Genomic DNA, 26,429 nt, shown 5'->3' with positions numbered 1-26,429 from the left:
TCACAAAGAGTATAACAGCTATATATTCCACAAGAGCAAAGCAAAATAAGTAAAATTATTCCAAGTAAACTAATTCAGGCTTTTCATGAACTGGGCAACTGTTGAAACTAAGCTGGTATGGGGTTGTTAGCTGATTGCAATGTGCCCAGAATTAGAATACTGATACATTTTTTACATTACCCATCCCCCTTGTTTCTTCTGAGCAACAGTCAGAGATCACTGGTTCATTCACAGGAATAAGCAGGGTTAGCCTAAATTGCAGAAACAAACTTAAAAATAACTGATGAGACTAGAATCTAATAACAAGTACACCATAGCTTTTAAAACATAATATTTCTCTTCCCAGTTTTCTATTTTTACTAAAGACAAATCACGGTAAGACAGATTTGTGTTATTATACTTGGCATGGTTATTTGTATAAAGTGCAGTAAGAATAATTATTTTTCACAAAAAACTTTTTAAATTGCCTCTGATGGAACTCTGTTCCATAGAAGGAATTTCAGATAAGACTTTTTTTTTAAAGCCGAACCCAACCATAGGCTTGCAGCCTTAAATACCTATAAGCTGGGTACATTTTTTCCTCTTGAGGTCCCAAGATAACTTGAAGCTTCTGGACCTGTCAGCAAATGACATTCTTTCCTCACCATAGGGATTGTTGTAGGCAACGTATGAGGCCAGTACCCCATGGGGTTTTTATTGGCTCTATATGTCAAGTTTAATTCCCTAAAGGAAAACACATCATTCCAGTCAAAGCCTTGGTAAAATAACCAATTTCTCCAACCGTGTCCTGTTAAACAAAAGAGAACAGATTCTTACTGCACTTATGAAAATAACTATATTGCCATAAGTTAAGAATACTCACAACTTTTTTCCAAATTCCGGAGAAATCGGAGAAAAACAAATATGCTCCAAATTTTGTTCACAGAAGTATATTTTACTCAATTTCTACAAGCTGTAAATAGCTCAAAAGAAAAGTTTCCTTGACTCTGAAAAGCAACACAAAGGACCAGTAGCATTTTAAGCAAAGTTAAAATATTACTTCACTTTTTTATTAGTTTAGCGAATTTAGTTGACTCCTGTTTTGGTTTTGCTTGATATTCATGAATATTTTAGCTCTTACTGAGAGTTCCGAAAGCTGTTTCCTGTATTCTAATGTTACAATTTCCAAAGTTATCAGAAAGCTGCATTTAAGAACGCTTGCTAGTTAATTGTAAACCACCTTTTAAAGAAAATTAAAACAAGAAAACAATTTTATGTGTATGATAAAAAGTTTTAGGACAGCCATTATTAAAGCCACAATTGATAAGGAAATTTGTTACCTCTGTGGCATACAATGATTTTATGTGACAACTATAATCGCTAATGATATATACTAAGTCATATTAGAATTATAGGGGTTTCCCATAACTTTGGAACATATACCAATAATACATTTATGCAAATTTAGTCCAAAGAAAGCAAAACACTATTTCACATTTGATAATGCTTCCTGTATGATTTTATACCATATAAGCCAAATTTCACCTTTATGCTAATGTACTATTAATTTTAAATTCAATTTTTAATAAAACCTTATAGACCTATCATCCCAATTTTAATGTTTAACCATAAGGTAAGATTCTTACAAACCTTTTGTAACTCTTTACATTTTTTTGTGAAAGAGCAGATCAATGCTCTAAGAAAAACCTGTTGTGCTTTTATTCCAATGTTTAATTTACAGAAAAGCTGAATACCCCTTTAACTTTAGCCAAAATATTCACCCACAGAATTGCTTACAATTAATTTTTATACATCTTCCATGACTTGTTATATCTTTAAACTTTTTTTTTTTTGAGACAGAGTCTCACTCTGTCACCAGGTGCTAGGCTGGAGTGCAGTGGCGCGACCTCAGCTCGCTGCAACCTCCGCCTCCCGGGTTCACTCAATTCTCCTGCCTCAGCCTCCCAAGTAGCTGGGACTACAGGCACATGCCACCATGCCCAGCTAATTTTTTTGTATTTTTAGTAGAGACGGGGTTTCACCATGTTGGCCAGGATGGTCTCGACTTCTTGACCTCATGATCCACCCGCCTTGGCCTCCCAAAGTGCTGGCTGGGATTACAGGCGTACATTTTTCTTTTTACTTAAAATAAACCTTTAAAATTTTATGCAGAAAAAAATCCGCATTCCCATGACTTCTTATAATCTTTTACCAAAAACACATTTTACTTTCTTTACACACCTTGCATGTAAAATTGCCTCTTCAGTACTTTCAACTACATGTCACAACTTTAACTCTTAGCAACTTCTATTTCTTTTTTTTTTTTTTTAATTTTTTATTGGATTTTAGGTTTTGGGGTACATGAGCAGAGCATGTAAGACAGTTGCGTAGGAACACCCATGGCAGTGTGCTTTTCTTTTTTTTTTTATTTTTTATTTTTTATTGGATTATAGGTTTTGGGGTACATGAGCAGAGCATGCAAGACAGTTGCGTAGGTACACACATGGCAGTGTGCTTTGCTTTTCTTCTCCCCTTCACCCACATTTGGCATTTCTCCCCAGGCTATCCCTCCCCACCTCCCCCTCCCACTGGCCCTCCCCTTTTCCCCCCAATAGACCCCAGTGTTTAGTACTCCTCTTTCTGTGTCCATGTGTTCTCATTTTTCATCACCCACCTATGAGTGAGAATATGCGGTGTTTCATTTTCTGTTCTTGTGTCAGTTTGCTGAGGATGATGTTCTCCAGATTCATCCATGTCCCTACAAACGACACGAACTCATCATTTCTGATTGCTGCATAATATTCCATGGTGTATATGTGCCACATTTTTCCAATCCAGTCTATTATCAATGGGCATTTGGGTTGATTCCAGGTCTTTGCTATTGTAAACAGTGCTGCAATGAACATTCGTGTACATGTGTCCTTATAGTAGAACGATTTATAGTCTTTTGGATATATACCCAGTAATGGGATTGCTGGGTCAAATGGAATTTCTATTTCTAAGGCCTTGAGGAATTGCCACACTGTCTTCCACAATGATTGAACTAATTTACACTCCCACCAACAGTGTAAAAGTGTTCCTTTTTCTCCACATCCTCTCCAGCATCTGTTGTCTCCAGATTTTTTAATGATCGCCATTCTAACTGGCATGAGATGGTATCTCAATGTGGTTTTGATTTGCATCTCTCTGATGACCAGTGACGATGAGCATTTTTTCATATGATTGTTGGCCTCATATATGTCTTCTTTCGTAAAGTGTCTGTTCATATCCTTTGCCCACTTTTGAATGGGCTTGTTTGTTTTTTTCCTGTAAATCTGCTTGAGTTCTTTGTAAATTCTGGATATCAGCCCTTTGTCAGATGGGTAAACTGCAAAAATTTTTTCCCATTCTGTTGGTTGCCGATCCACTCTAGTGACTGTTTCTTTTGCCGTGCAGAAGCTGTGGAGTTTCATTAGGTCGCATTTGTCTATTTTGGCTTTTGTTGCCAATGCTTTTGGTGTTTTGTTAATAAAGTCCTTGCCTACTCCTATGTCCTGAATAGTTTTGCCTAGATTTTCTTCTAGGGTTTTTATGGTGCCAGGTCTTATGTTTAAGTCTTTAATCCATCTGGAGTTAATTTTAGTGTAAGGTGTCAGGAAGGGGTCCAGTTTCTGCTTTCTGCACATGGCTAGCCAGTTTTCCCAACACCATTTGTTAAACAGGGAATCCTTTCCCCCTTGCTTGTTTTTATCAGGTTTATCAAAGATTGTATAGTTGTAGATATGTTGTGTTGCCTCCGGTGCCTCTGTTTTGTTCCATTGGTCTATATCTCTGATTTGGTACCAGTACCATGCTGTTTTGATTACCATAGCCTTGTAGTATAGTTTGAAATCCGGTAGCATGATGCCCCCCGCTGTGTTCTCTTTGCTTAGAATTGACTTGGCTATGCGGGCTCTCTTTTGGTTCCATATGAAGTTCATGGTGGTTTTTTCCAGTTCTGTGAAGAAAGTCAATGGTAGCTTGATGGGGATAGCATTGATTCTGTAAATTACTTTGGGCAGTATAGCCATTTTCACGATATTAGTTCTTCCTAACCATGAACATGGAATGTTTCTCCATCTGTTTGTGTCCTCTCTGATTTCGTTGAGCAGTGGTTTGTAATTCTCCTTGAAGAGGTCCCTTACGTTCCTTGTGAGTTGTATTCCAAGGTATTTTATTCTTTTTGTAGCAATTGTGAATGGCAGTTCGTTCTTCATTTGGCTTTCTTTAAGCCTGTTGTTGGTGTAGACGAATGCTTGTGATTTTTGCACATTGATTTTACATCCTGAGACTTTGCTGAAGTTGCTTATCAGTTTCAGGAGTTTTTGGGCTGAGGCGATGGGGTCTTCTAGGTATACTATCATGTAGTCTGCAAATAGAGACAATTTGGCTTCCTCCTTTCCTATTTGAATACCCTTTATTTCTTTTTCTTGCCTGATTGCTCTGGCTAGAACTTCCAGAACTATATTGAATAGGAGTGGTGAAAGAGGGAATCCTTGTCTAGTGCCAGATTTCAAAGGGAATGCTTCCAGTTTTTGCCCATTCAGTATGATATTGGCTGTTGGTTTGTCATAAATAGCTTTTATTACTTTCAGATACGTTCCATCGATACCGAGTTTATTGAGGGTTTTTAGCATGAAGGGCTGTTGAATTTTGTCAAATGCCTTCTCTGCGTCAATTGAGATAATCATGTGGTTTTTGTTTTTGGTTCTGTTTATGTGGTGAATTACGTTTATAGACTTGCATATGTTGAACCAGCCTTGCATCCCCGAGATGAATCCTACTTGATCATGGTGAATAAGCTTTTTGATTTGCTGTTGCATTCGGATTGCCAATATTTTATTGAAGATTTTTGCATCTATGTTCATCATGGATATTGGCCTGAAGTTTTCTTTTCTTGTTGGGTCTCTGCCGGGTTTTGGTATCAGGATGATGTTGGTCTCGTAAAATGTTTGGGAAGTATTCCCTCTTTTTGGATTGTTTGAAATAGTTTTAGAAGGAATGGTACCAGCTCCTCTTTGTGTGTCTGGTACAATTCAGCTGTGAACCCGTCTGGACCTGGGCTTTTTTTGTGTGGTAGGCTCTTAATTCCTGCCTCGACTTCTGACCTTGTTATTGGTCTATTCATAGTTTCCGCTTCCTCCTGGTTGAGGCTTGGGAGGACACAGGAGTCCAGGAATTTATCCATTTCTTCCAGGTTTACTAGTTTATGTGCATAGAGTTGTTTGTAATATTCTCTGATGATGGTTTGAATTTCTGTGGAATCTGTGGTGATTTCCCCTTTATCATTTTTTATTGCATGTATTTGGTTGTTCCCTCTTTTATTTTTAATCAATCTGGCTAGTGGTCTGTCTATTTTGTTGATCTTTTCAAAAAACCAGCTCTTGGATTTATTGATTTTTGAAGGGTTTTTCGTATCTCAATCTCCTTCAGTTCAGCTCTGATCTTAGCTATTTCTTGTCTTCTGCTGGGTTCTGAGTTTTTTTGATCTTGCTCCTCTAGCTCTTTCAATTTTGACGATAGGGTGTCAATTTTGGATCTCTCCATTCTCCTCATATGGGCACTTATTGCTATATACTTTCCTCTAGAGACTGCTTTAAATGTGTCCCAGAGGTTCTGGCATGTTGTGTCTTCGTTCTCATTGGTTTCGAAGAACTTCTTTATTTCTGCCTTCATTTCATTGTTTACCCAGTCAACATTCAGGACCCAGTTGTTCAGTTTCCATGAAGCTGTGCGGTTCTGGGTTGGTTTCTGTATTCTGAGTTCTAACTTGATTGCACTATGGTCTGAGAGGCTGTTTGTTATGATTTCACTTGTTTTGCATTTGTTGAGCAGTGCTTTACTTCCAATTATGTGGTCAATTTTAGAGTAGGTGTGATGTGGTGCTGAGAAGAATGTATATTCTGTGGATTTGGGGTGGAGAGTTCTGTAAATGTCTATCAGGTTTGCTTGCTCCAGGTCTGAGTTCAAGCCCTGGATATCCTTGTTGATTTTCTGTCTGGTTGATCTGTCTAATATTGACAGTGGAGTGTTACAGCCTCCCACTATTATTGTGTGGGAGTCTAAGTCTCTTTGTAAGTCATTAAGAACTTGCCTTATGTATCTGGGTGCTCCTGTATTGGGTCCATATATGTTTAGGATCGTTAGCTCTTCTTGTTTTATCGATCCTATTACCAGTATGTAATGGCCTTCTTTGTCTCTTTTGATCTTTGTTGCTTTAAAGTCTATTTTATCAGAGATGAGAATTGCAACTCCTGCTTTTTTTTGCTCTCCATTTTCTTGGTAAATCTTCCCCCATCCCTTTATTTTGAGCCTTTGTGTATCCTTGCATGTGAGATGGGTTTCCTGGATACAGCACACTGATGGGTTTTGGATTTTTATCCAATTTGCCAGTCTGTGTCTTTTGATTGGTGCATTTCGTCCATTTACATTTAGGGTTAATATTGTTATGTGTGAATTTGATACTGCCATTTTGATGCTAAGTGGCTGTTTTGCCTGTTAGTTGTTGTAGAATCTTCATTATGTTGATGCTCTTAACTTTTAGTGTGATTTTGGAATGGCTGGTACTGGTTGTTCCTTTCTATGTGTAGTGCCTCTTTTAGGAGCTCTTGTAAAGCTGGCCTGGTGGTGACAAAATCTCTGAGTACTTGCTTGTTCGCAAAGGATTTTATTTTTCCTTCACTTCTGAAGCTCAGTTTGGCTGGATATGAAATTCTGGGTTGAAAGTTCTTTTCTTTAAGAATGTTGAATATTGGCCCCCACTCTCTTCTGGCTTGTAGTGTTTCTGCCGAGAGATCTGCTGTGAGCCTGATGGGCTTCCCTTTGTGGGTAACTCGACCTTTCTCTCTGGCTGCCCTTTGTATTTTCTCCTTTATTTCAACCTTGTTGAATCTGACGATTATGTGCCTTGGGGTTGCTCTTCTTGCAGAATATCTTTGTGGTGTTCTCTGTATTTCCTGCATTTGAGTGTTGGCCTGTCTTGCTAGGTGGGGGAAGTTTTCCTGGATGATGTCCTGAAGAGTATTTTCCAGCTTGGATTCATTCTCTTCGTCCCCTTCTGGTACACCTATTAAACGTAGATTAGTTCTTTTCACATAGTCCCACATTTCTTGGAGACTTTGTTCATTCCTTTTTGCGCTTTTTTCTCTGATCTTGGTTTCTCATTTTATTTCATTGAGTTGGTCTTCGACTTCAGATATTCTTTCTTCTGCTTGGTCAATTCGGCTATTGAAACTTGTGCATGCTTCGCGAAGTTCTCGTATTGTGTTTTTCAGCTCCTTTAATTCATTCATATTCCTCTCTAAGTTATCCATTCTTGTTATCATTTCCTCATATCTTTTTTTAAGTTCCTTAGTTTCTTTGCATTGATTTAATACATGTTCTTTTAGCTCACAAAAGTTTCTCATTATCCACCTTCTGAAGTCTAATTCCGTCATTTCATCACAGTCATTCTCCATCCAGCTTTGCTCCCTTGCTGGTGAGCAGTTTTGGTCCTTTCTAGGAGGTGAGGTGTTCTGGTTTCGGGTGTTTTCCTCCTTTTTTCATTGGTTTCTTCCCATCTTTGTGGGTTTGTCTGCTTGTCGTCTGCGTAGTTGCTGACTTTTCGATTGGGTCTCTGAGTGGACACCCAGATTGTTGATGATGAAGTATTTCTGTTACTTGGTTTTTCTTCTACCAGCCTAGCCCCTTCCCTGTATGACTGCTGAGGTCCACTCCAGGCCCTGCTTGTCTGGGGTGCACCTCTAGTAGCTGTGGCACAGTGAGGGATGCTACCTGTTTCTTTTTCTGCTATCTTTGTCCCAGGATGATGCCTGCCAAATGTCAGTCTTTTGGATATAGAGGGGTCAGGGAGATGCTTGAGGAGACAGTCTGTACTTTTTTGGAGCTCAAGTGCTGAGCTGTGATCTCTGTTGTTCATTCAGGGCTGTTAGGCTGCTATGTTTGATTCTGCTGCAACAGAGCTCATTAAAAAAAACTCTTTTTTTCTCAAATGCTCTGTGTTGGGGGGTTCGGGCTTTATTTTTCGATGTACGATGAGGTGTCCTGCCCAGCTAGAAGGCAGACTAGCCACTGTTTGGCTGCCAAGGCTCCGCCCTGCTGTTGTGTGATTCGCCCTGTTCCTGCAGGCTCTACTGTGGTCTCTGCCACGCCCTGCGGTGGAGTCTCTTTGTTGTAGCGTGTTGCCTCGGCAATGGCAGGCTGTGTCAGCAGTGGGCATTTATCTCAGTATGAACGGGTTGCCTCAGCAACGGCTGGCTGCCTCAGCAGTGGGCGTGTATCTCAGTTGGGGCGGGTTGCCTCGGTAGTGCTGGACGCCCCTCCCCCACAGAGCATCTCGGACCGTCTGCTTGGGATAGTTTGAAATCGCGGTTTTGTTCATCCCACTGGGTGTCCCAAACGATCTGTCGTCCCTGCAATCCCCTGGGCTGGCCTACTGTCCAAGTCTCGTTCAGTCTCAAGTCCAGCCCTCTCAAGTCTCAGGTTGCCGGTTCAACAGGGCACCCAGACAAGTGCACCCTGTGGGGATTGCTGGGTAGGGCCGCCACCGCTGCCCCGGCTGCTGGCTTCGCCTGGCAGACCTACTGCCTGGCGTCCCGTCTCTTTTTTATACTTGGAAGTTCCCCCGTTCCTTGGGCAACAAAGATCAGTCTGGAAATGCAGCTCCGACTCACCGTTTGCGGATTCAACGAGAGCTCCAATCCTGGGTTGTTCTCACAGTGCCATCTTGAGTCCTCCCAGCAACTTCTATTTCTTATAAAAACCTTGGTAAATCTGAGATTTTAATTATGTATTAGGCGTGGAGCCTAGCATAGGACACACTAGGCAGAAGTGTAGATAAGAGCCGAGTCTCCAGCTTAGCTAATGGACGTGGCTAAATCCATGTTTCCCCAGACCTTATCCTACTTAAGCAGGCAAGTTGTAAAGTAAGAGTCTGCTTTTTGCAGTGGCTCACAGCTGTAATCTCAGCACTTTGGGAGGCAGAGGCAGGCAGATCACCTGAGGTCAGGAGTTCAAGACTGGCCTGGCCAACATGCCAAAACCCCATCTCTACTAAAAATACAAAAATTACCCAGGTATGGTGGCAGGTGCCTGTAATCCAAGCTACTTGGTAGGCTGATGTAGGAGAATCACCCAAACTCAAGAGGCAGTGGCCACAGTAAGCCTTTAATCCTAGCTACTTGGGAGCCTGAGGCAGGAGAATTGCCTGAACCTGGGAGCTGGAGGCCACAGTGAGCTGAGATCATGCCATTGAACTCCAGCCTGTGCAACAAGAGTGAAACTTCCTCTCAATAAAAAAGAGTCATAGTGGTATTATATGAAGCATTTAGGAAGCCTAACAAGCTTTGAATTGTACATTTCCTTCAGAAATTCCCTTTCACATTTACTTTCACAACTTATACAGACCATCTGAGATATTTTCAGACTTTCTGACTTGCCCACACATCCCTTCTTTTTTTTTTTTTTTTTCTTTTTGGTTTTTGTTTTGAGATGGAGTCTCACTCTGTAGCCAGGCTGGACTGCAGTAGAGCAATCTCCACTCACTGCAACCTCCACCTTCCGGGTTCAAGCAATTCTCCTGCCTAAGCCTCCCAAGTAGCTGGGACTACAGGTGCATGCCACCATGACCAGCTAATTTTTGTATTTTTAGTAGACACAGGTTTTCACCATGTTGGCCAGGATAGTCTCCATCTCTTGACCTTGTGATCTGCCTGTCTCAGCCTCCCAAAGTGCTGGGATTACAGGCATGAGCCACCACACCTGGCCACAAACTCTCCTTTTAAACAGTCATTTTACTTTAGTATAATAATTTGCTATGCAAGATCCTTTCTTATAAAAAATCACTTTCTTTATAATCATCTTTGTATAGCTAGGGGGCATGGCTAATTCCACATGTCCCCAGGCTTTATCTAGAATTTAATGGCTTTAAGGTAGGTAAGTTGAACAATTATTGAAAGTTAAAGAAGCAATTTATTACCTTAAGGCATTTAGCAAACCCAATATCTGACATGAATAATTTAGACTAAATGTTTTTATTGGAGAGAAATCCAAGATGGCCGATGACTAGCAGCTCAGGATTGTAGCTCCCAGTGATAGTGCAGAGAATGAGAGGACACCACACTTTCAGACGAATTTTTGTTGCTCATGGACCAGGAGATTCCCAGAGCAGGAGGCCCACAGGTCACCAGCGTGACTCTTGTAGCCGGCACAGCAGTTCTTGGTGCAGAGAAGACGGGACTGGGTCCCCTTTCGGTCGACATTTGGAGCTCCAGGAAGGCAGAGTCGCCTATTCAGCTGATTGAAAAAGGGACTCAAGAAGGAAGCCAGACCAGAGATTCCTGGGCAGAAAAGCACCATGAATCTTAATGCCACTGTTTTAGCTGGTGCAGTGGGTTGCTCAGGTTCCGGTGCTGGGAATCAACAAGTCAGATGTCCCCTCAGAGACCTAATTTGAAAGTCTGTAATTACAAAGACAACAGGTGGATAAATTTACAATGATGGGAAGAAGCGTAAAAAGGCTGAGAATACCCAAAATCAGAATGCCTCTCCCTCTACAGGGGATCACAGTTCCTCATGAACAAGGGAACAAGGCCTGATGGAGAATGAGTGCATTCCATTAACAGATTTAGGCTTCAGAAGGTGGATAATAAGAAACTTCTGTGAGTTAAAAGAACATGTTCTAGCCCAATGTAAAGAAACTAAGAACTTTGAAAAAAGGTTTGACGAAATTCTAATGAGAATAGACAATTTAGAGAGGAATATAAGTGAATTAATAGAACTGAGGAATACAATATCAGAACTCCGCAAAGTATGCACAGGTTTTAACAGTCAAATTGATCAAGCATAAGAAAGGATATCAGATCTCAAAAACCAACTTAATGAAATGAAACGGGAAGACATGATTAGAGAAGAAAGAGTAAAAAGGAATGAGCAAAATCTCCAAGAAATATGGGACTATGTGAAAAGACCTAATTTTCTTTTGATACATGTACCTGAATGCCATGAAGAGAATGAATCCAAGCTGGAAAATATTCTTCAGGATATTATTCAGGAAAACTTTCCTAACCTAGTAAGGTGGGGCAATACTCAACTCCAGGTAATGCAGAGAACACCACAAAGATATTCCTCAAGTAGAGCAACCCCAAGACACATAATCATTAGATTCACCAGGGTTGAAATAAAGGAGAAAATTCTAAGGGAAGCTAGAGAGAAAGGTCAGGTCACCCATAAAGGGAAGCCTATCAGACTCACAGCAGATCTCTCAGCAGAAACCCTACAAACTAGAAGAGAGTGGGGGTCAATACTTAATATCCTCAAAGAAAAGGATTTTCAACCCAGAACCTCATATCCAGCAAAATTAAGCTTCAAATGAAGGAAAAATAAAATTTTTCACGAACAAGCAAGCACTCAGGGATTTCACCACCACCAGGCCTGCTTTATAAGAGCTTCTGAAAGAAGCACTATACACAGAAAGGAACAACCAGTATCAGTCATCCCAAAAACTTACCAAAAGGTAAAGAGTATCTCCATAATGAAGAATCTATATAGACTAATGGGCAAAATAGCCAGCTACCATTAAATGACAATATTAAACTCACAAATATCCATATTAATCCTAAATTTAAATGGATTAAATGCCCCAATTAAAAACACAGATAAGCAAATTGAATAAAAAGTCAAAATCCATCAGTACGCTGTATCCAGATCCATCTCACAAGCAAGGACACACAAAGACTCAAAACAAAGGATTGGAGGAAGACTCGCCAATCAAATGGAGAGCAAAAAAAAAAAAACAAGAGTTGCAACTTTTGTCTCTGACAAAATAGACTTCAATAGTAACAAAGACTAAAAGAAACAAAGGACATTACATGATGGTAAAAGGATCAATGCAACAAGAGGAGTCAATGATCATAAATATATATGCACCCAATATAGGAGCTCCCAGATACGTAAGAAAAGTTCTTAATGACTTATAGAACTTGGACTTCCACACAATAATGGTGGGAGACTCTGACACCACATTGTTAACCAACGGATCAACGAGATAGAAAATTAACAGGGACATCTATGATTTGAACTCAGACCTGGAGCAAGTAAACTCAGTGACTATTTATAGAATTCTTCACCCCAGGTCCACAGAACATACATTTTTCTCAGTATCACATTACACCTATTTTGAAAGTGACCACATAATTGGAAGTAAATCACCCTTCAGCATTTGCATAGCATTTCACAAACTTAAATGAAATATTGATTGGCTGTTTGTTATTTTCTTCCTTTACTCCTTCCTGTCTCCGCTGTTGAGTGCAATTATCGGCATAAAAGAAGTTTTTAATACCTATTTTTAGATTGCATTCCAGCCTGGGCAATAGAGAAAGACTCCTGTCCTCTCTACCCCTTTCTCTTTTTCTTTCTTTCTTTCAAAAAAATGTTTTTATCAATAATTTTTAAAGCTGTTTTTATTTCCCAAAGATTACTAAAGTTACATGAACTAAAAGGCATTACAGTTTTTGTTTTCTTTTAAAATATTTAAGTGCTTATTTTTGTTTAAGCCAATTAATTAGAGCTCTTTTATATTAACATTACACACAACACATATATAGTTAAGCAGAAAGACAGAAGAAGATTACTACAGCAGTTGTAAGATTTTTCATTTGCCAGTTTTTAATTTTCTTAATTGGATTACTAGTTTCAGGGTGGAGCTCTTGGAAGAATAGGGCCAGGAAAGGGGTCTCTGGTGCCTCCTATTTTTCCCAAGGAGTCCTGGCTATTAGAGCTTGAATATCTGCTTTTAATTAAACTGATTTTAACCATAGAACCTTTTAATAAAGTCCTTTCAGTATTTCTTATGCCAAAAGTCTATTTCTGGCTTTTGAACTTTACCAAAGGTAACCTCCCAGGTGCTTAGAGAAAGGAAAATTTAAGATACTCCATGGAGGAGAAAATAATCAACAAAGTTACACAGATATGAAACCAGAAATGACTTAGTTCCTCGGTGAGGAGTCAGACTCAGAACACTATTAGTGAAAGTGTCATACCTTAGCTACTGAGCTACAGCCTACAGCATGTTTCAGCTTCTTTCCCAGGAGTGTAGAGTAGTTAATCTTAAGCTTGCGAAGGCTTTTAACTATTTAATATGATTTTTAGAGCTAACTATGACATGAACCCTAAAATTTCAGTTCCCTGAAGGCAGAGACCCAAAGAAAGTATGGCCACATGGTTAAAAGGTCAAGCTCCCAAGGGCGTAAACAACATGGAGACCATTCAGTTTGTTTCAGGGGCTTGCCGACAAGTTTGTTACTGACCAGCTTGCTGGGTCTTCTAGAAGAGCGAACTTACAGGTGTTCTAAGCCCGTATTTTATCCTCAAGTACCCCTCAACACAGAAAAACAAATTCATAGCACAAAACACACCAGCCTAAGACCAGTCTTAGAATTCATTTTTGTGTCAATCAAAAGTTTACAGAGGAGATAAACACTGATATCTTTTACTATTCATTCAACTGTTTGCACAGGGAGGGAGAAGCCAGTAATCTGACTGGTAAGAAATTCTTATCCTTTTGCCGGCATGCCAGACTTCTGGGTTCCCTTTCCGTTAGCGGTACTAGTGATCCAGCTTGTGGCACCATCACCCTGGGGGCCAAGCGGCATCATAAAGGAAATTTTTTTTTTATTCTAGCCAGAGAAAAATACGTGTGATAAAACATAGACATTAGTCACTCTGCTTAGCACCCACTATCAAAGGGGCAAGGCTTAAATTTGCCCCCAGATGGACCCCATCATCTTTAATCCAACCTCCGACTTGGAGTTTCAACACTTGTTCTCTGGGCAAGATGGTCACCCTGAGGAACAGAAAAGATAAGAAAGGGATCCAGGCTTGGTGGTTCACACGTGTAATCCCAGCACTTTCAGAGGCCAAGGTGGGAGGATCACGAGGTCAAGAGATCGAGACTATCCAGGCCAACATGGTGAAATCCCATCTCTACCAAAAAAAAAAAATACAAAAATTAGCTGGGCATGGTGGTGCATGCCTGTAGTCCCAGCTACTCAGGAGGCTGAGGCAGAAGAATCACTTGAACCCGTAGGTGGAGATTGCAGTGAGCCAAGATTGCACCACTGCACTCCAGCGCAGTGACAGAGTGAGACTGTCTCAAAGAAACAAAAAAAGATTAGAAAGAGAAAAGGAAAAGTAGAGAAAGAAAATATTGCCTGTGGCAGGGTGGGGAAGGCAAAATGATCAGTGAGGCCAGAGAAAGACCCACCCTTTGCAGCAACACTGAAAAATTTCAGGTGGCTACTGTTGGTCCAGCAGGGATCTTTTTCCAGCAGTCCCATCAGCTCTCAAGTTTTCCCTTTTGGAGGAGGAAAAAGCTCTCCATGTCCCTCGATACTGTACATGCCTAACCCTGTCACCCTCAGCCATCAGCAAAGAGTGCAAGGCAGATTAATTCCAAAGAGAATAGTAGTTAACATCCCATAGTTCTGAACCTGTTCTTAGCTGAGAGGGACTTTACCAAGAGGGGCCTCTAACCCCCTAAATCTTAGAAGGGACTTTAACCCTTCCAAGCTGGGCCTCCAACCCAAGGTCAGTCAAGCGTCCTTGCCTTTTATTAAAGGAGCCTCTAACCCACTCTGTCTTAGGAGAGACTCTAACTTCCCTAAGTTGGGCCTCTAACCCAATCCCATTCTTTACCCAGGTACCCCACCACTCACCCAAAGTCAGCCAATCAGTGCTGCAGTCTGTTTCCTTTGGGTTGGGGAGGTTTCCTCAGTATTGTCCCTTTTTTGGTTCATGAGAAAGATGTTACCAGATCCCACCACTTACCCAAAGTTAGCCTCTGGATTGGGGGTTTCCACAGTATAGTCTCTTCTGTAGTCACCAGAAAGATGTTTTAGGACCCCAAAACTTACCCAAAGGTAGCCATTGGGTCAGGGTTTCTTCACTATAGTCCCTTCTGTGGTCACCAGAAATATGTTAGAGGAAAGGGGTCTCGACCCCATGTTCTAATACAGGGTTCTCAGATCTCATGCAAGAAAGAATTCAGGGCTAGTTCACAGTGCAAAATGAAAGCAAGCTTATTAAGAAAGTAAAGGAACAAAAGAATGGCTACTCCATAGACAGAGCAGCTACACTTGTCTGATTAGTGGATTGTATTCATGTATGTATGTTTCTGCACTTGTCTGATTCAGCCTAAAACCTTGCTATTTTAGATCAGTTTATCAATTTCTCCAAAAAGAGCACTCTTTGAGATTTTAATTGTAATTGCTTTGAACCTATAGATCAATTTAGCAAAACTGTATCTTAAGCCTATTGACTCTTGATTCATGAACAAAATATATCTCTTTATTTTATATGGCTCTTAAATTTCCTCTCAGCCATCTTTTGTACTTTTCAATGTGTTATAGGTCTTGAACTTCCTTATTCAGATTTATCCCTTAGAAGTTAATATTATTTGATAGTATAATACATACCATTAAAAATGCCAATCCAAGTTTGTATTGCTGATGCAAAGAAATACAATTAAATTTTGTATATTGATTTTTAATCCTGCAGCTCACTTATTGTTTCCAGTAACTTTTATAGATTTCATCAGATTTTCTACTAAAAGATTATGTTATCTATGAATCATATCGTTTTACTTCTTCCTTTTCAATCTGGATGCCTTTTATTTCATTTCTTTTTTCATTGCACTGACTACATCCACCAGGACAGTGCTGAAGAGAAGTGAGTAGGGCTGATATCCTGGCCCTTTTCCTTATCCTAGTGTGTGTGTATGAATTTCTCAATTATATACTCTTAGATGGAATAAAATATTATAATCCAATTGAAATCTCTGCTTCCATCTGATAGTTTACAAATAGTAACAAAAGTCTACAATTAAATTAATGCTTCATTCACTTTTGAATAATAGATTGATAATATTAATACATACAAAATAAAGACAATTTAAGAAAGAGAAAACCATGTTTTCAGTATCAGTAATTAGAAGTTAGAATCAAGTACCTACACACACACACACACACACACACACACACACGGATAAGAAAAAATCTATGTGTGTGTGTATATATACATATATAATTGTGTGAAAAATTGATTCACACATTTATGAAGGCTGAGTCCCAGAGTCTGCCATTTACGAGCAAGCACGAGACCAGGGAAACCAGTGATGTACTTCAATCCATATCCGAAGACCTGAGAACTAGGGAAGCAAATGTGTAAATCCCAGTTTGAGTGCAGGAGATGTGGACTGAACATTAACATATGCGTGTATACATGTACGTTTGTACATGTGTGTGTAGGCTATGTGTATATCCAATATGGAGTTCTGATAGTTTCTATTTTATTTTATTGTGTTTCTTTATAATGCTATTCATTGCTCATTACATTAAAGATGCAAATTACATTTCATCAATGAATATGTATTTTGTGGTAACCCTAGTGGCCATATCAAATATATCCTTTTTGTCTAAAAACAATGCATCTTTAAAAGTTCATATTAAACTTCAAATAATGGTGTTTGTTTGTCACAAGGCAAGAGTTAGTTAATGAAAAGTAGACCTCAGGAAAAAGGATCCACAGGTACAGGTGCCCTCTTGTTCACCTGCCATCCTGTATATGGTTGTCCTTGGGCTTGGGTGTAGTTAAATGTCATGGGGTTTTTTTCCTTTTTTTTTTTTTTTCGAGACGAAGTTTCACTTGTTACCCAGGCTGGAGTGCAATGGCGCGATCTCTGCTCACTGCAACCTCCGCCTCCTGGGTTCAAGCAATTCTCCTGCCTCAGCCTCCCAAGTAGCTGGGACTACAGGCACGCGCCACCACACCCAGCTAATTTTTTTGTATTTTTAGTAGAGATGGGGTTTCACCATGTTGACCAGGATGGTCTCGATCTCTTGACCTCGTGATCCACCCTCCTCGGCCTCCCAAAGTGCTGGGATTATAGGCGTGAGCCACCGCGCCCTGCCAAATGTCATGTTTTTATGATCCCTCTTCTCTCCATGAGGGAAGTGTGAGAGTTATATTGGGCATGATAGGTAATTTGAACTCAAGCCTCAAGGACCCTTATTTAAGATGTCAAAAAGTTTAGGAAGGAAAAGTAAAAGAGCTATCCAAGTCCCTTTCAATACTCAAGAAACCTTGCAGCTCCTAGTCAACAGAGGCAGGAAAACCTCAGCCTACTAACACAAGGTGCATCAGTGCGCATGTCCGTTACTGGGCATGTCCATTATTGTGCATGTGCCTTGCTGTCGGCGGTCTGCGCTCGGAGCTGTGGCCTGGAAGGTGGTCCTCTGTCCTCTTCATTTTTTCTCGCGGACTGGAACTCAACCCGTAGGTCTGCAATCAATCCTCCAGGGAATGTAGTTGTGAGTGAAGGTGAGGGGGAGCCAGTGGGCTTTGGACAGGTCCTGTGGCACAGTCCGTGGCTTCTGAGGGAAAAGGGCATTGCAGTCGTCGTCCAGCTCCTCCCAGGTCGCGATGCCACATGGGCCTTTGTCGTCGTGGCTGGGCTGGGATGAGGGAGGAAGGTAGGCCTCGGAGGGGAGGAATCACATGGAGGTGGGATGAGTACTGGTCGTACTGTTGGGGGTACCTGAGTTCTGAAAGCTCCTGGAACCCTCCAAGGGAGGACAGATTCCCCAGTTCTCAGATGGGACCTGGGCAGGGGCAGGGCAAAGTGGGTGGTAAGGAAGGGGCATGGGAACTAGGAACACTGCGGGCTGATGACTGCGGCCCCAATGTCTGTAGAGCACCCCACAGCAGTAGGGGCTTGGCAACTTCACACCTGCACCAGGACCTCTCAGGAAGGAATGGGTGAGGCTGTGCATTCCAACAAAACTTGATTTTAGGGGGGAAATGGGCCGAGTAAATGAGAGTGGTACAAAGCCAGTAGTCACTCCGGTTCCAGTTCTCCACCTATATTTTCCTAGATGTCTTCATGATGGAGAGTCTAAGTGTGAAACCAAAACTCACAAGGTCCTCTGTCTTGCCATGAGCCTTGCCAGCTAGCATAGCCATAATATGAATGACTTTGTGAGCAGCCATATTTGGTATGATTGGAAAGCATGCAAGTTCACTACTATCCTGGAACTTAATTTTAAGATATTTTCAAAATGTAAAAACTTTAGGTATCATCTAATTTAGCCATGGAAGTGGTCAAATGATACACTCTTATGTCCATTTGGTGAATCACAGTAAGTCACTTTCAGAGTGAAGTATGAGTGGACATCAAAGAACAAGATCTACATCTAGAGAAAGAAGAGATGATCAAGAGTCTAACCATCCAGTAGGGGCTGTGGTTGTGAGTATTTTAACATTTGATATTTTCTATTAGAAACTTATTTTTGTGGAAATGCTGTTGAACTTGTATTGATATATTAATAAGGTCTTCCATGCTTATAAAGGTAATAATTGAATCTTATGACATAAACATAGATTTGGATGTTTGCATTCTAATGTTGCGTAGATGGTTATGTTTTTTTATTCCCCAGAAATATGCCCTATGGCTTCCTTCTCCTGCTTATTCATAACACATTGTATACATCCATTCTAGCGTGGATTAAAAGTTTCCCAAGTTTTTAAGGAAACTCTTTTCTTGTAGTAATTATTAAGAATAAGTATATGTAGAATTGTGTAAGAAAAAATGTTTTTAGAGTTATTTGTGGTGAGATGTATCTGTATATTGAGTATCTGCATATTATTGACATATATAATAACAGAGCTTTTTATTTGCACACGCATTCACATTCCTAGGCCCAGGAGCCGCCCAGTGATGACCAACCTCAACAAGAGGAACCACCAACTGAAAATCAAGATTATACACCTGATCGAGAGAGACATGGGGGACGACCGGAGTTCCAAGGTGAAGGATGGGAGAGGAAGAATGTCTGTGAATGGAGGAGGTGTATGTGTGTATCATGTATTGTAATATGAAAGTAAAAGGAGGAAAAAAGCAATAGAAAGAGATCTCAAGCATTTCCTGAAAATTGGCTGGAAAAGTGAAGAAGGCATAAATTGCAGCCAAGTGCAGTCCCTAGGTATAACGCATTCCTACCTTCAAGACTTACTTGTTATGCTTGCCAGAGCCCTTCATTAGCAAACCCAGGGAAACTATGTTTAACTTTAGTCAGAATTTGCGCCATTTCACTAGTTAAATTTGATCTTAGAATGTTGTCTGTCCTTCTTAGTAATTACAACAAAAGTTTAAGCAACTTTTAATAGCATGTGTAGAGTGCTAAGGCATCATGTATATATGTTTTTACATATATATGATATATATGATTTTATATCTATATGATACATGGTTTTTACATATATATGTTTTTACATATATTGACATTTTTACATATCCTGACATGTTGACATGTTTTACATATATGTGACAAATATATGTTTTACATATATATGACTGTTTTACATATGACGTTTTACATGTAATAACATGTTTTACCTATGACATGTTTTGCATATGACATACATATGCTTTACGTATTATGACATATATGTCTTTACATGCTATGACATATGTATGTTCTTACATATTTTAACATGTATGTGTTTTACATATGACATGTTTTATATGTTTTATATATAATGACATACATTTTACACATATGACATGTTTTACATATGATATGTATTTTATGCATATGGCACATATATGTTTTTACATATACTGACATGTTTTTGCATACATGCACATGTGTTTTACATATAGAGATATATTTTTACATATGTGACACATATGTGTTTTACGTGTGTGTGATACATGTATATTTTTTACTTATGTATGATATGTATATCGTATCCACACCAATTCACACCTTGGATTAAACTAGCTTGCATAGAGATATATAATCTCTCTATATATGATATTTCATATATAACACCTTGGATTAAACTAGTTTGCATAGAGATATAAATCCCAATTGATAAGTAAGAAAACTGAGACTCAGAGATTGTGCTTACCAAAGAGCACTTCACTGGTGGAGAAATAATTTGTACTTCATTCCAAAGTACGTATTCTTCTTACCATCTAGGTTGCTGTAAGAAAAAGCAGGTTTTAGGGATATACATATTAATGAGAGAGATGATTTCAGCCTTGAGCTCACAATCTAGTTACAATAAAATGAATCACTAATTTAAAATTATAAGTACAAAAACATATACCTACAAAGGGGTCAACTAAGCTGTCTGGGGCACTTGTGGGAAAAGAAAAGGATGATGACATTTGGAAAACCTTGTTTTCTTTTTCTGACAAGACTCCTGAAATAGTGTTGTTGAAATTCTTATGCATTGCAGTTATTACCACACTAGCCTATAGGCTTTTATTTCATAACATTGAGGGAGTGAATATTATCACTTTTATTGTATTTTATGTTTTACAACTTAAATTGGTAACCTTTTTTATTTTTAAGTGCTAGGCCTGGCAGCCTATATCCGGGAACTGATTCAATCAAAGACTGGGGGTGAACGCGGGGATGGACTTAATGTCGTGGGAGAATTTCTGCCAAATCGGGAGCCTGTTACAATACCAGAAGCAGGTAAGTTATCCATTAAAAATGCAAATTATAGGGTTTCTGCTTTCAAAAGTACTATACATTTTATAATACAGAGGTACCATTACTTCTGATATAGTTAACAGAGTTCATATATAAAGATTCGTTGAAAGATAGTTCAGTCTCCAAAAGCCTGACTTATAAGCTGGCAGAGATTCTACCACATTGGGTCAAAGCCACATTCCATTATAAAATGTGAAGATATTTTCTTACTTTTTAGTATAGTTCCTTAACCAACAGCTAACAATATTAGATACTTTTATGAAGGTCTGCTTTTAAAAAGTATCTAATTTGTAACAGATGTTCATTGTTTGAAACATGCTGGGGCAATTAAGTAGGCTTTAGTCCAAGCTCCAGCATAATTTTAACTGACTTCAGGCAAATTCCTCATTCTATACCCACATTTGCTCTTATAAAAATGGGTCAAAATCAGATACATTAAAATTTGAGTAATCAACTTAAGTATGTTTTACACATGTTTTTTCGAAACTTCTAGGCATTAATGATATGAGCTTCTGAATTTAATGCAAACACTTAGTGTTTAGGGAAGAAATTACCTTGCATTAGTCCACTGTTTTTGCTCTACATTCCTAATCCATTCCTTTAGAATATTTAGATTAAAAATAGTTTTCAGGCTATGTTCAGGAATCTATTGAACATATACTCATAGTAAGATCATAGTCTTTAATAGCTAGGTTATTAAAAAATAAAAATATAAAATTATATGAGCATTCAATATAAAAAGAAAAAGGTACAAAATAAACATAAGGAAAAGGAAAAATATACTTTTTGTCTGTTTAATTTTAATTTTCTTTTTTTGTTGTTTATTTTATTTTATTTTTTATTATACTTTAAGTCCTGGGGTACATGTGTGGAACATGCAGGATTGTTACATAGGTATATACATGCCATGGTGGTTTGCTGCATCCATCCCCCCGTCATCTACATTAGGTATTTATCCTAATATTATCCCTCCCTAATCCCCCCATCCCCTGCTGTCCCTCTCCTAGCCCCCTCATCCACCAATAGGCCCCAGTGTGTGATGTTCCCCTCCCTGTGTCCAAGTGTTCTCATTGTTCAACACCCACTTATGAGCGAGAACATGCAGTGTTCACTCTTCTGTTCTTGTGTCAATTTGCTGAGAATAATGGTTTTCCATCTTCATCCATGTCCCTGCAAAGGACATGAACTCATCCTTTTTGATGGCTTCATAGTATTCCATGGTGTATATGTGCCAGATTTTCTTTATCCAGTCTATCGTTGTTGGGCATTTGGGTTGGTTCCAAGTCTTTGCTATTGTAAACAGTATAAAAGACAGGTATAGTCATTAAGGGAAATAATTCAACTAGTAAATAAAAGAGATTTTCAACATATCTATGAATAGGTATGTTTGCATAATCTTGTTTACACAATCTTATAGAAAATGGTTTTCTACAAGAGGATGTGGTTTACAATATAGTCTCTAGTTTACATAATCTTGAAGAAAATGGACAAAGCTCAAGTATACAAAATAAGAAATAGGAAGAAGACAGGACAAATACTGAATGTGTAACACAATTACAAGTGGATACATTCTTCAACTCTGAACAATTTTCAAAGTTTGATGCAATGTTTGATACGCTATTGAAACAAAATTATTTACTCTACCACAGTAGTGAGTATTTAAACATCATAACATGGATGAACTTTTAAAACTTGCCAGAATTTTCCATCAAGAGTGTTTATCATTTAGAAACAAAAAAAGATAAGCTATTGTTTATTTGTTTTTAGCTTTTCCAGATTCATCAGTCTCTTCGTGTTTCTCCTTCTCTCCCTCTCCTTCTGCTCCCCCTTTTGCCAAATTATGAGAATCATTATTGTTTCTTTTTAACACTTTATCTATAATGATAATGGCTTGAAACCAGTGAGACAACATAATTTATTGTACAAGCTGGAATATTTTTAAATGTTCAAAGAAGTGTTATTGATAATTATTCTAGAACCACAGGTGAAAACAGGGACAAAAGTTTAACCTATTTTTTTTTTTTTTTTTTTTTGAGACGGAGTTTCGCTCTTGTTACCCAGGCTGGAGTGCAATGGCACAATCTCGGCTCACCGCAACCTCCGCCCCCTGGATTCAGGCAATTCTCCTGCCTCAGCCTCCTGAGTAGCTGGGATTACAGGCACGCGCCACCATGCCCAGCTAATTTTTTGTAATTTTTAGTAGAGACGTGGTTTCACCATGTTGACCAGGATGGTCTCGATCTGTTGACCTCGTGATCCACCCGCCTCAGCCTCCCAAAGTGCTGGGATTACAGGCTTGAGCCACCGCGCCCGGCCAGTTTAACCTATTTTAAATAAATATATAAAGAGTAAACTAATCACAAACATTTTAGCATTTTGTCATAACAGAAACAAAAGAAATATAATACTAGCCTTTCTATTTATGTCACTTAAGCACTTTCAAATGTGGCATTACTGTTTGAGCTATCGTATATTTTAAAAATTATTTCAAATTTCTTTTGTTTCCTAGGTTTTATGTTTGGTTGGTTGGATTTCTTTTTTCTAAAATTACATGCAGTTTTTAGTTAAAACTTTGTTTAAATAGATTCATTTGATCAAATCATTTTGAACTCAAACTCTTTCTTATACACTAGAAAAAATGAGTGGGATTTAAAAATATTGTTAATATACCTGAAAGTCTACTTTCTAAGTCTCTAGAGAGGTTTAACTGGATATAAGCCAGAGGGTTACCTTGTTATAGTTCATTTTATAAAGCCAAAACTATGCCTTACTTTTTACCGATAGTGTTATCAAAATAAGTTCTGCTAAAAAAGATTTCCAACTGTTACGTTTATTTTATAGGTGAAGGGCCACCATCGTTTTAAATGAAGACAAGCTGAAACCATACATGCAGTTTTCATGTTGGAAACTTGATGATTCAAATTATCTCAGTAAAGTTTCCCAATTGTCTGTGAAGAAGTCTTGTGCATTTTATTTTAAACTAGGAATAATTAGGTATTTCATACTATTGAAAATTGTATCTTTTTGAAATTTTATATTCTGTTTGAGCTAGTATATAGAGATATACTTTTATGATTGATTTTTCTCCCCAGAAACCTTGCTAAATATGCTTATTAATTCCAAAAGTTTGTCTATAGCTACTTTTTGATTGTCAACATATACAATCATGCCATCTGTGAGTAATAATACTTTTCATTCCGCCTTTTAAAGTATTATACTCTTTATTTCTTTAATTCATTTTATGGCATTGGACAGACCCATCCATTACAATGAGGAATTGAACTGGTTTTAGTGGACATCCTCATCTTATTCCTGATAAGAAATGGAAAATATTCAACATTTTACCATGATTTACTGTAGATTTTATTTGTAGAGATACTTTTTCAGAAGTTCCTTCTATTTCTAGTTTCTGAGAGTATTCCTCTTGGATATATGTTGACTTTCCCCAAATAGTTGTACTTCATCGACTGTGATTATAATAGGATTTGTTCCTCTATTAATTTATTACTATGGTGAATACACTAAGTACATTTAACCAACCTTGCATTTGTAGGGTAAACACAATTGGTTCCTGAAATGTTATCCTTTTTCAACAATCTATGTCCTAATATTTAGTATGTGTGTATATATGTATATATACATATAATTTAATAAAATTATTAAATAAAAAATAAAATTCAGTATATATACCAAATAAAATATTATATATATATATATATATAGAGAGAGAGAGTGAGATTAACTTACACTTTGATTTCATGTACTATTTTTGTTTTACTTTGGTATCAAGGTTATGCTAGCTTTTTCATGTGAATTGGGATGTAAAACTTCTTTTTGCATCCTCTGGAAATAAAATCTCTACAAATTGTGAGTTATGAAGGGCTAGGCTTTCCCATGCTCATCTGTTTCTGTATGGCTTCTGCCTCTTACAGTTTTAAATTTTAGGACTTAAAAGGCAGTGACAGAAGGGGCAGCTCCAGGTTCCCATCCCTTCAAACCTTGTGAGGCACATCCTCTCTAAATGCTTTGAACCTTCTAATGGTGCTGTCACTCTGAAAGCTACCTGCTCATGTTTTTATGCTGATGCTTTTCTCAAAGTATATGCTTCTGAAAGTGTTGTATAAGGAACTAACACTGTACATGATGACTTTATCCAGTAATAGGATACTTTCGTAAAAATTTTCATCAGCATATGAATATAAAATTGTTTGACTTAAAAGACATTGTTCTTTCCTTGAAGGAAAGTTTCTCTTGTATCCCCTTCTGTTCTTTCTCAAAGTTAATTTAGAGGTTGAGAAGGATCAGTGACAAATCTCTTTTTTCCTCTGTAAAATTCTTTATTGGTCTGATATTCACCATATCTCACTAAGAAACCTCTAAAGCTACCTAATTCCAGCCTTGCACCCTTATTACTGTACACAGTGACAGCAGGTTGCATCTCTGAGCCCCCATTCATATCCGCACACATTTAGAGTTATGCAAAACCCTACCCAAAATCCACCTTGCTTAGGGAAAGACACAGGATTATAAATAGCAACTATTTCTTCTACTTGCAAGTTTAAAATATTTTCTTGATCCAAAAAGATTAAAAATCTATGGTTAGAAAAATGAGAAAACTGCAGGGTGGTATCTCAATTTTCACAAAATTTGTGAGAGATTCCTAGATGGTGTGCTAACTGCAAAGATCAGAAGCTAGGTAGAAATGAAAGGGGTACTTGTTGAAGCAAAATGTCTTGGGTCCTATCTACACTGCCTCTTTATAAGCTGTAGCGTGAAATAGCCATGGGTTTTTATTGTGGCTCTGACACATACTGGCTGTGTGATAGTGAGAAAGATATTTACACCCTTTGGAACTGTTTTGCATTACTAAAATATAAATTACAATGTTTATACTAATGTATTAGTATGATTAATAAGTGAGATAAAGCCAGGCATGGTGGCTCATCCCTGTAACCTCAGCACTTTGGAAAGCCAAGGATTGCTTCAGACCAGGAGTTTGAGACTAGCCTGGGCAACATAGCAAGACCTCATTTCTACAGAATAATAATAATTAAAAAAATGAGATAACACATATGAAGTAGGCATTACAGTATAAATGGATTTGGTTCACTAGTTATAGTCCATTTTTAATTACTTTTTTATTTCATTTACTTTTATAATTATATCTCTAGTAAGAGATACTGATTTTCAATTTCAAGTAATTATATAACTGAATGAATCTGAGCTCAGAAATTAATTTGATTTAAGTAAACAATTAAATTGCAGTGTAGTTGGTATCAGATGTGGCATTGTATCTAAAGTTTGTTTATAAATGACAGAGGCATGGCAAAGGTCACCTTAGGTCATCTGATGTGCTAAAAACTGCTCCTTATTGTATGTGATGGCAACGAAAATCAGTCAATATTGTGGTCATGCAACATCACACAACTCCATATCAGAGTCTATCTGTCAAGTGGTCAAGCAATCTCTAAGCAACCCTGTGGTGACTGACTAGGGCCACAAGGATCACCACTGCAATTGTTAGGTTGGCTTGTCACATATTCATAGAGTCAGCTAGTAAGAAGACAATGAGTTCAAATAGATCCAGACAGTTTACTACTTACAGACAGCAAAAACAAGATCAGCATTGTATAAGCTTTCTGTTTCTCTAGTCCCACAGTATGACATTGAATCAGAGGCGTTCAATAACAGACAGTGCAGGTGCTGGGTCTCTCTGCCATCCATAACTATACTCTAAGTCAGTAAGCAATTTTGTACCCACAACTGTACCCTAAGGTGGGGCAACAAGGAACATCTTGTGCTCAACTAGGGTGATGGATGAGTAATGATCTCGTGTCAGCCTCCAGCGAGACAGAAGGGAAGTGAGAAAATTCT

General features: G+C 38.5%; 1 protein-coding gene across 3 annotated transcripts; it reads left to right on the top strand.

The window, feature by feature from the left end:
* The first annotated feature begins 17,238 nt into the window (after positions 1-17,238).
* PAGE3 (PAGE family member 3) lies at positions 17,239-23,506 on the top strand. 3 transcript variants are annotated; one of them, XM_078364155.1, is made up of 5 exons: positions 17,239-17,325; positions 18,204-18,295; positions 18,748-18,856; positions 20,412-20,537; positions 23,397-23,506. In XM_078364155.1, exons 2-5 carry the CDS (start codon positions 18,212-18,214, stop codon positions 23,417-23,419), a joined length of 342 nt encoding a protein of 113 aa, XP_078220281.1. In that variant the 5' UTR covers positions 17,239-17,325; positions 18,204-18,211; the 3' UTR covers positions 23,420-23,506. The 3 variants fall into 3 exon arrangements, with proteins under 3 accessions (XP_078220281.1, XP_078220280.1, XP_078220279.1); XM_078364154.1 differs by having other exon boundaries at positions 17,239-17,583; XM_078364153.1 differs by having other exon boundaries at positions 17,239-17,583; positions 18,190-18,295.
* The last annotated feature ends 2,923 nt before the right edge of the window (positions 23,507-26,429 follow it).

This window comes from Callithrix jacchus, chromosome X (assembly GCF_049354715.1).
Source record: "Callithrix jacchus isolate 240 chromosome X, calJac240_pri, whole genome shotgun sequence".
Lineage (NCBI taxonomy): Eukaryota > Metazoa > Chordata > Mammalia > Primates > Cebidae > Callithrix > Callithrix jacchus.
Note: the sequence above shows the minus strand (reverse complement) of the source record. Positions and strands in the feature narration are given on the sequence as shown.

Coding starts and splice junctions, on each gene's coding strand:
- PAGE3 (XM_078364155.1), top strand. CDS start 18,212: ATGAGTGGACATCAAAGAACAAGATCTACATCTAGAGAAAGAAGAGAT. Junction 18,857..20,411: donor GGGACGACCGGAGTTCCAAG/GTGAAGGATGGG, acceptor TTTATTTTTAAG/TGCTAGGCCTGGCAGCCTAT. Junction 20,538..23,396: donor TGTTACAATACCAGAAGCAG/GTAAGTTATCCA, acceptor TTTATTTTATAG/GTGAAGGGCCACCATCGTTT.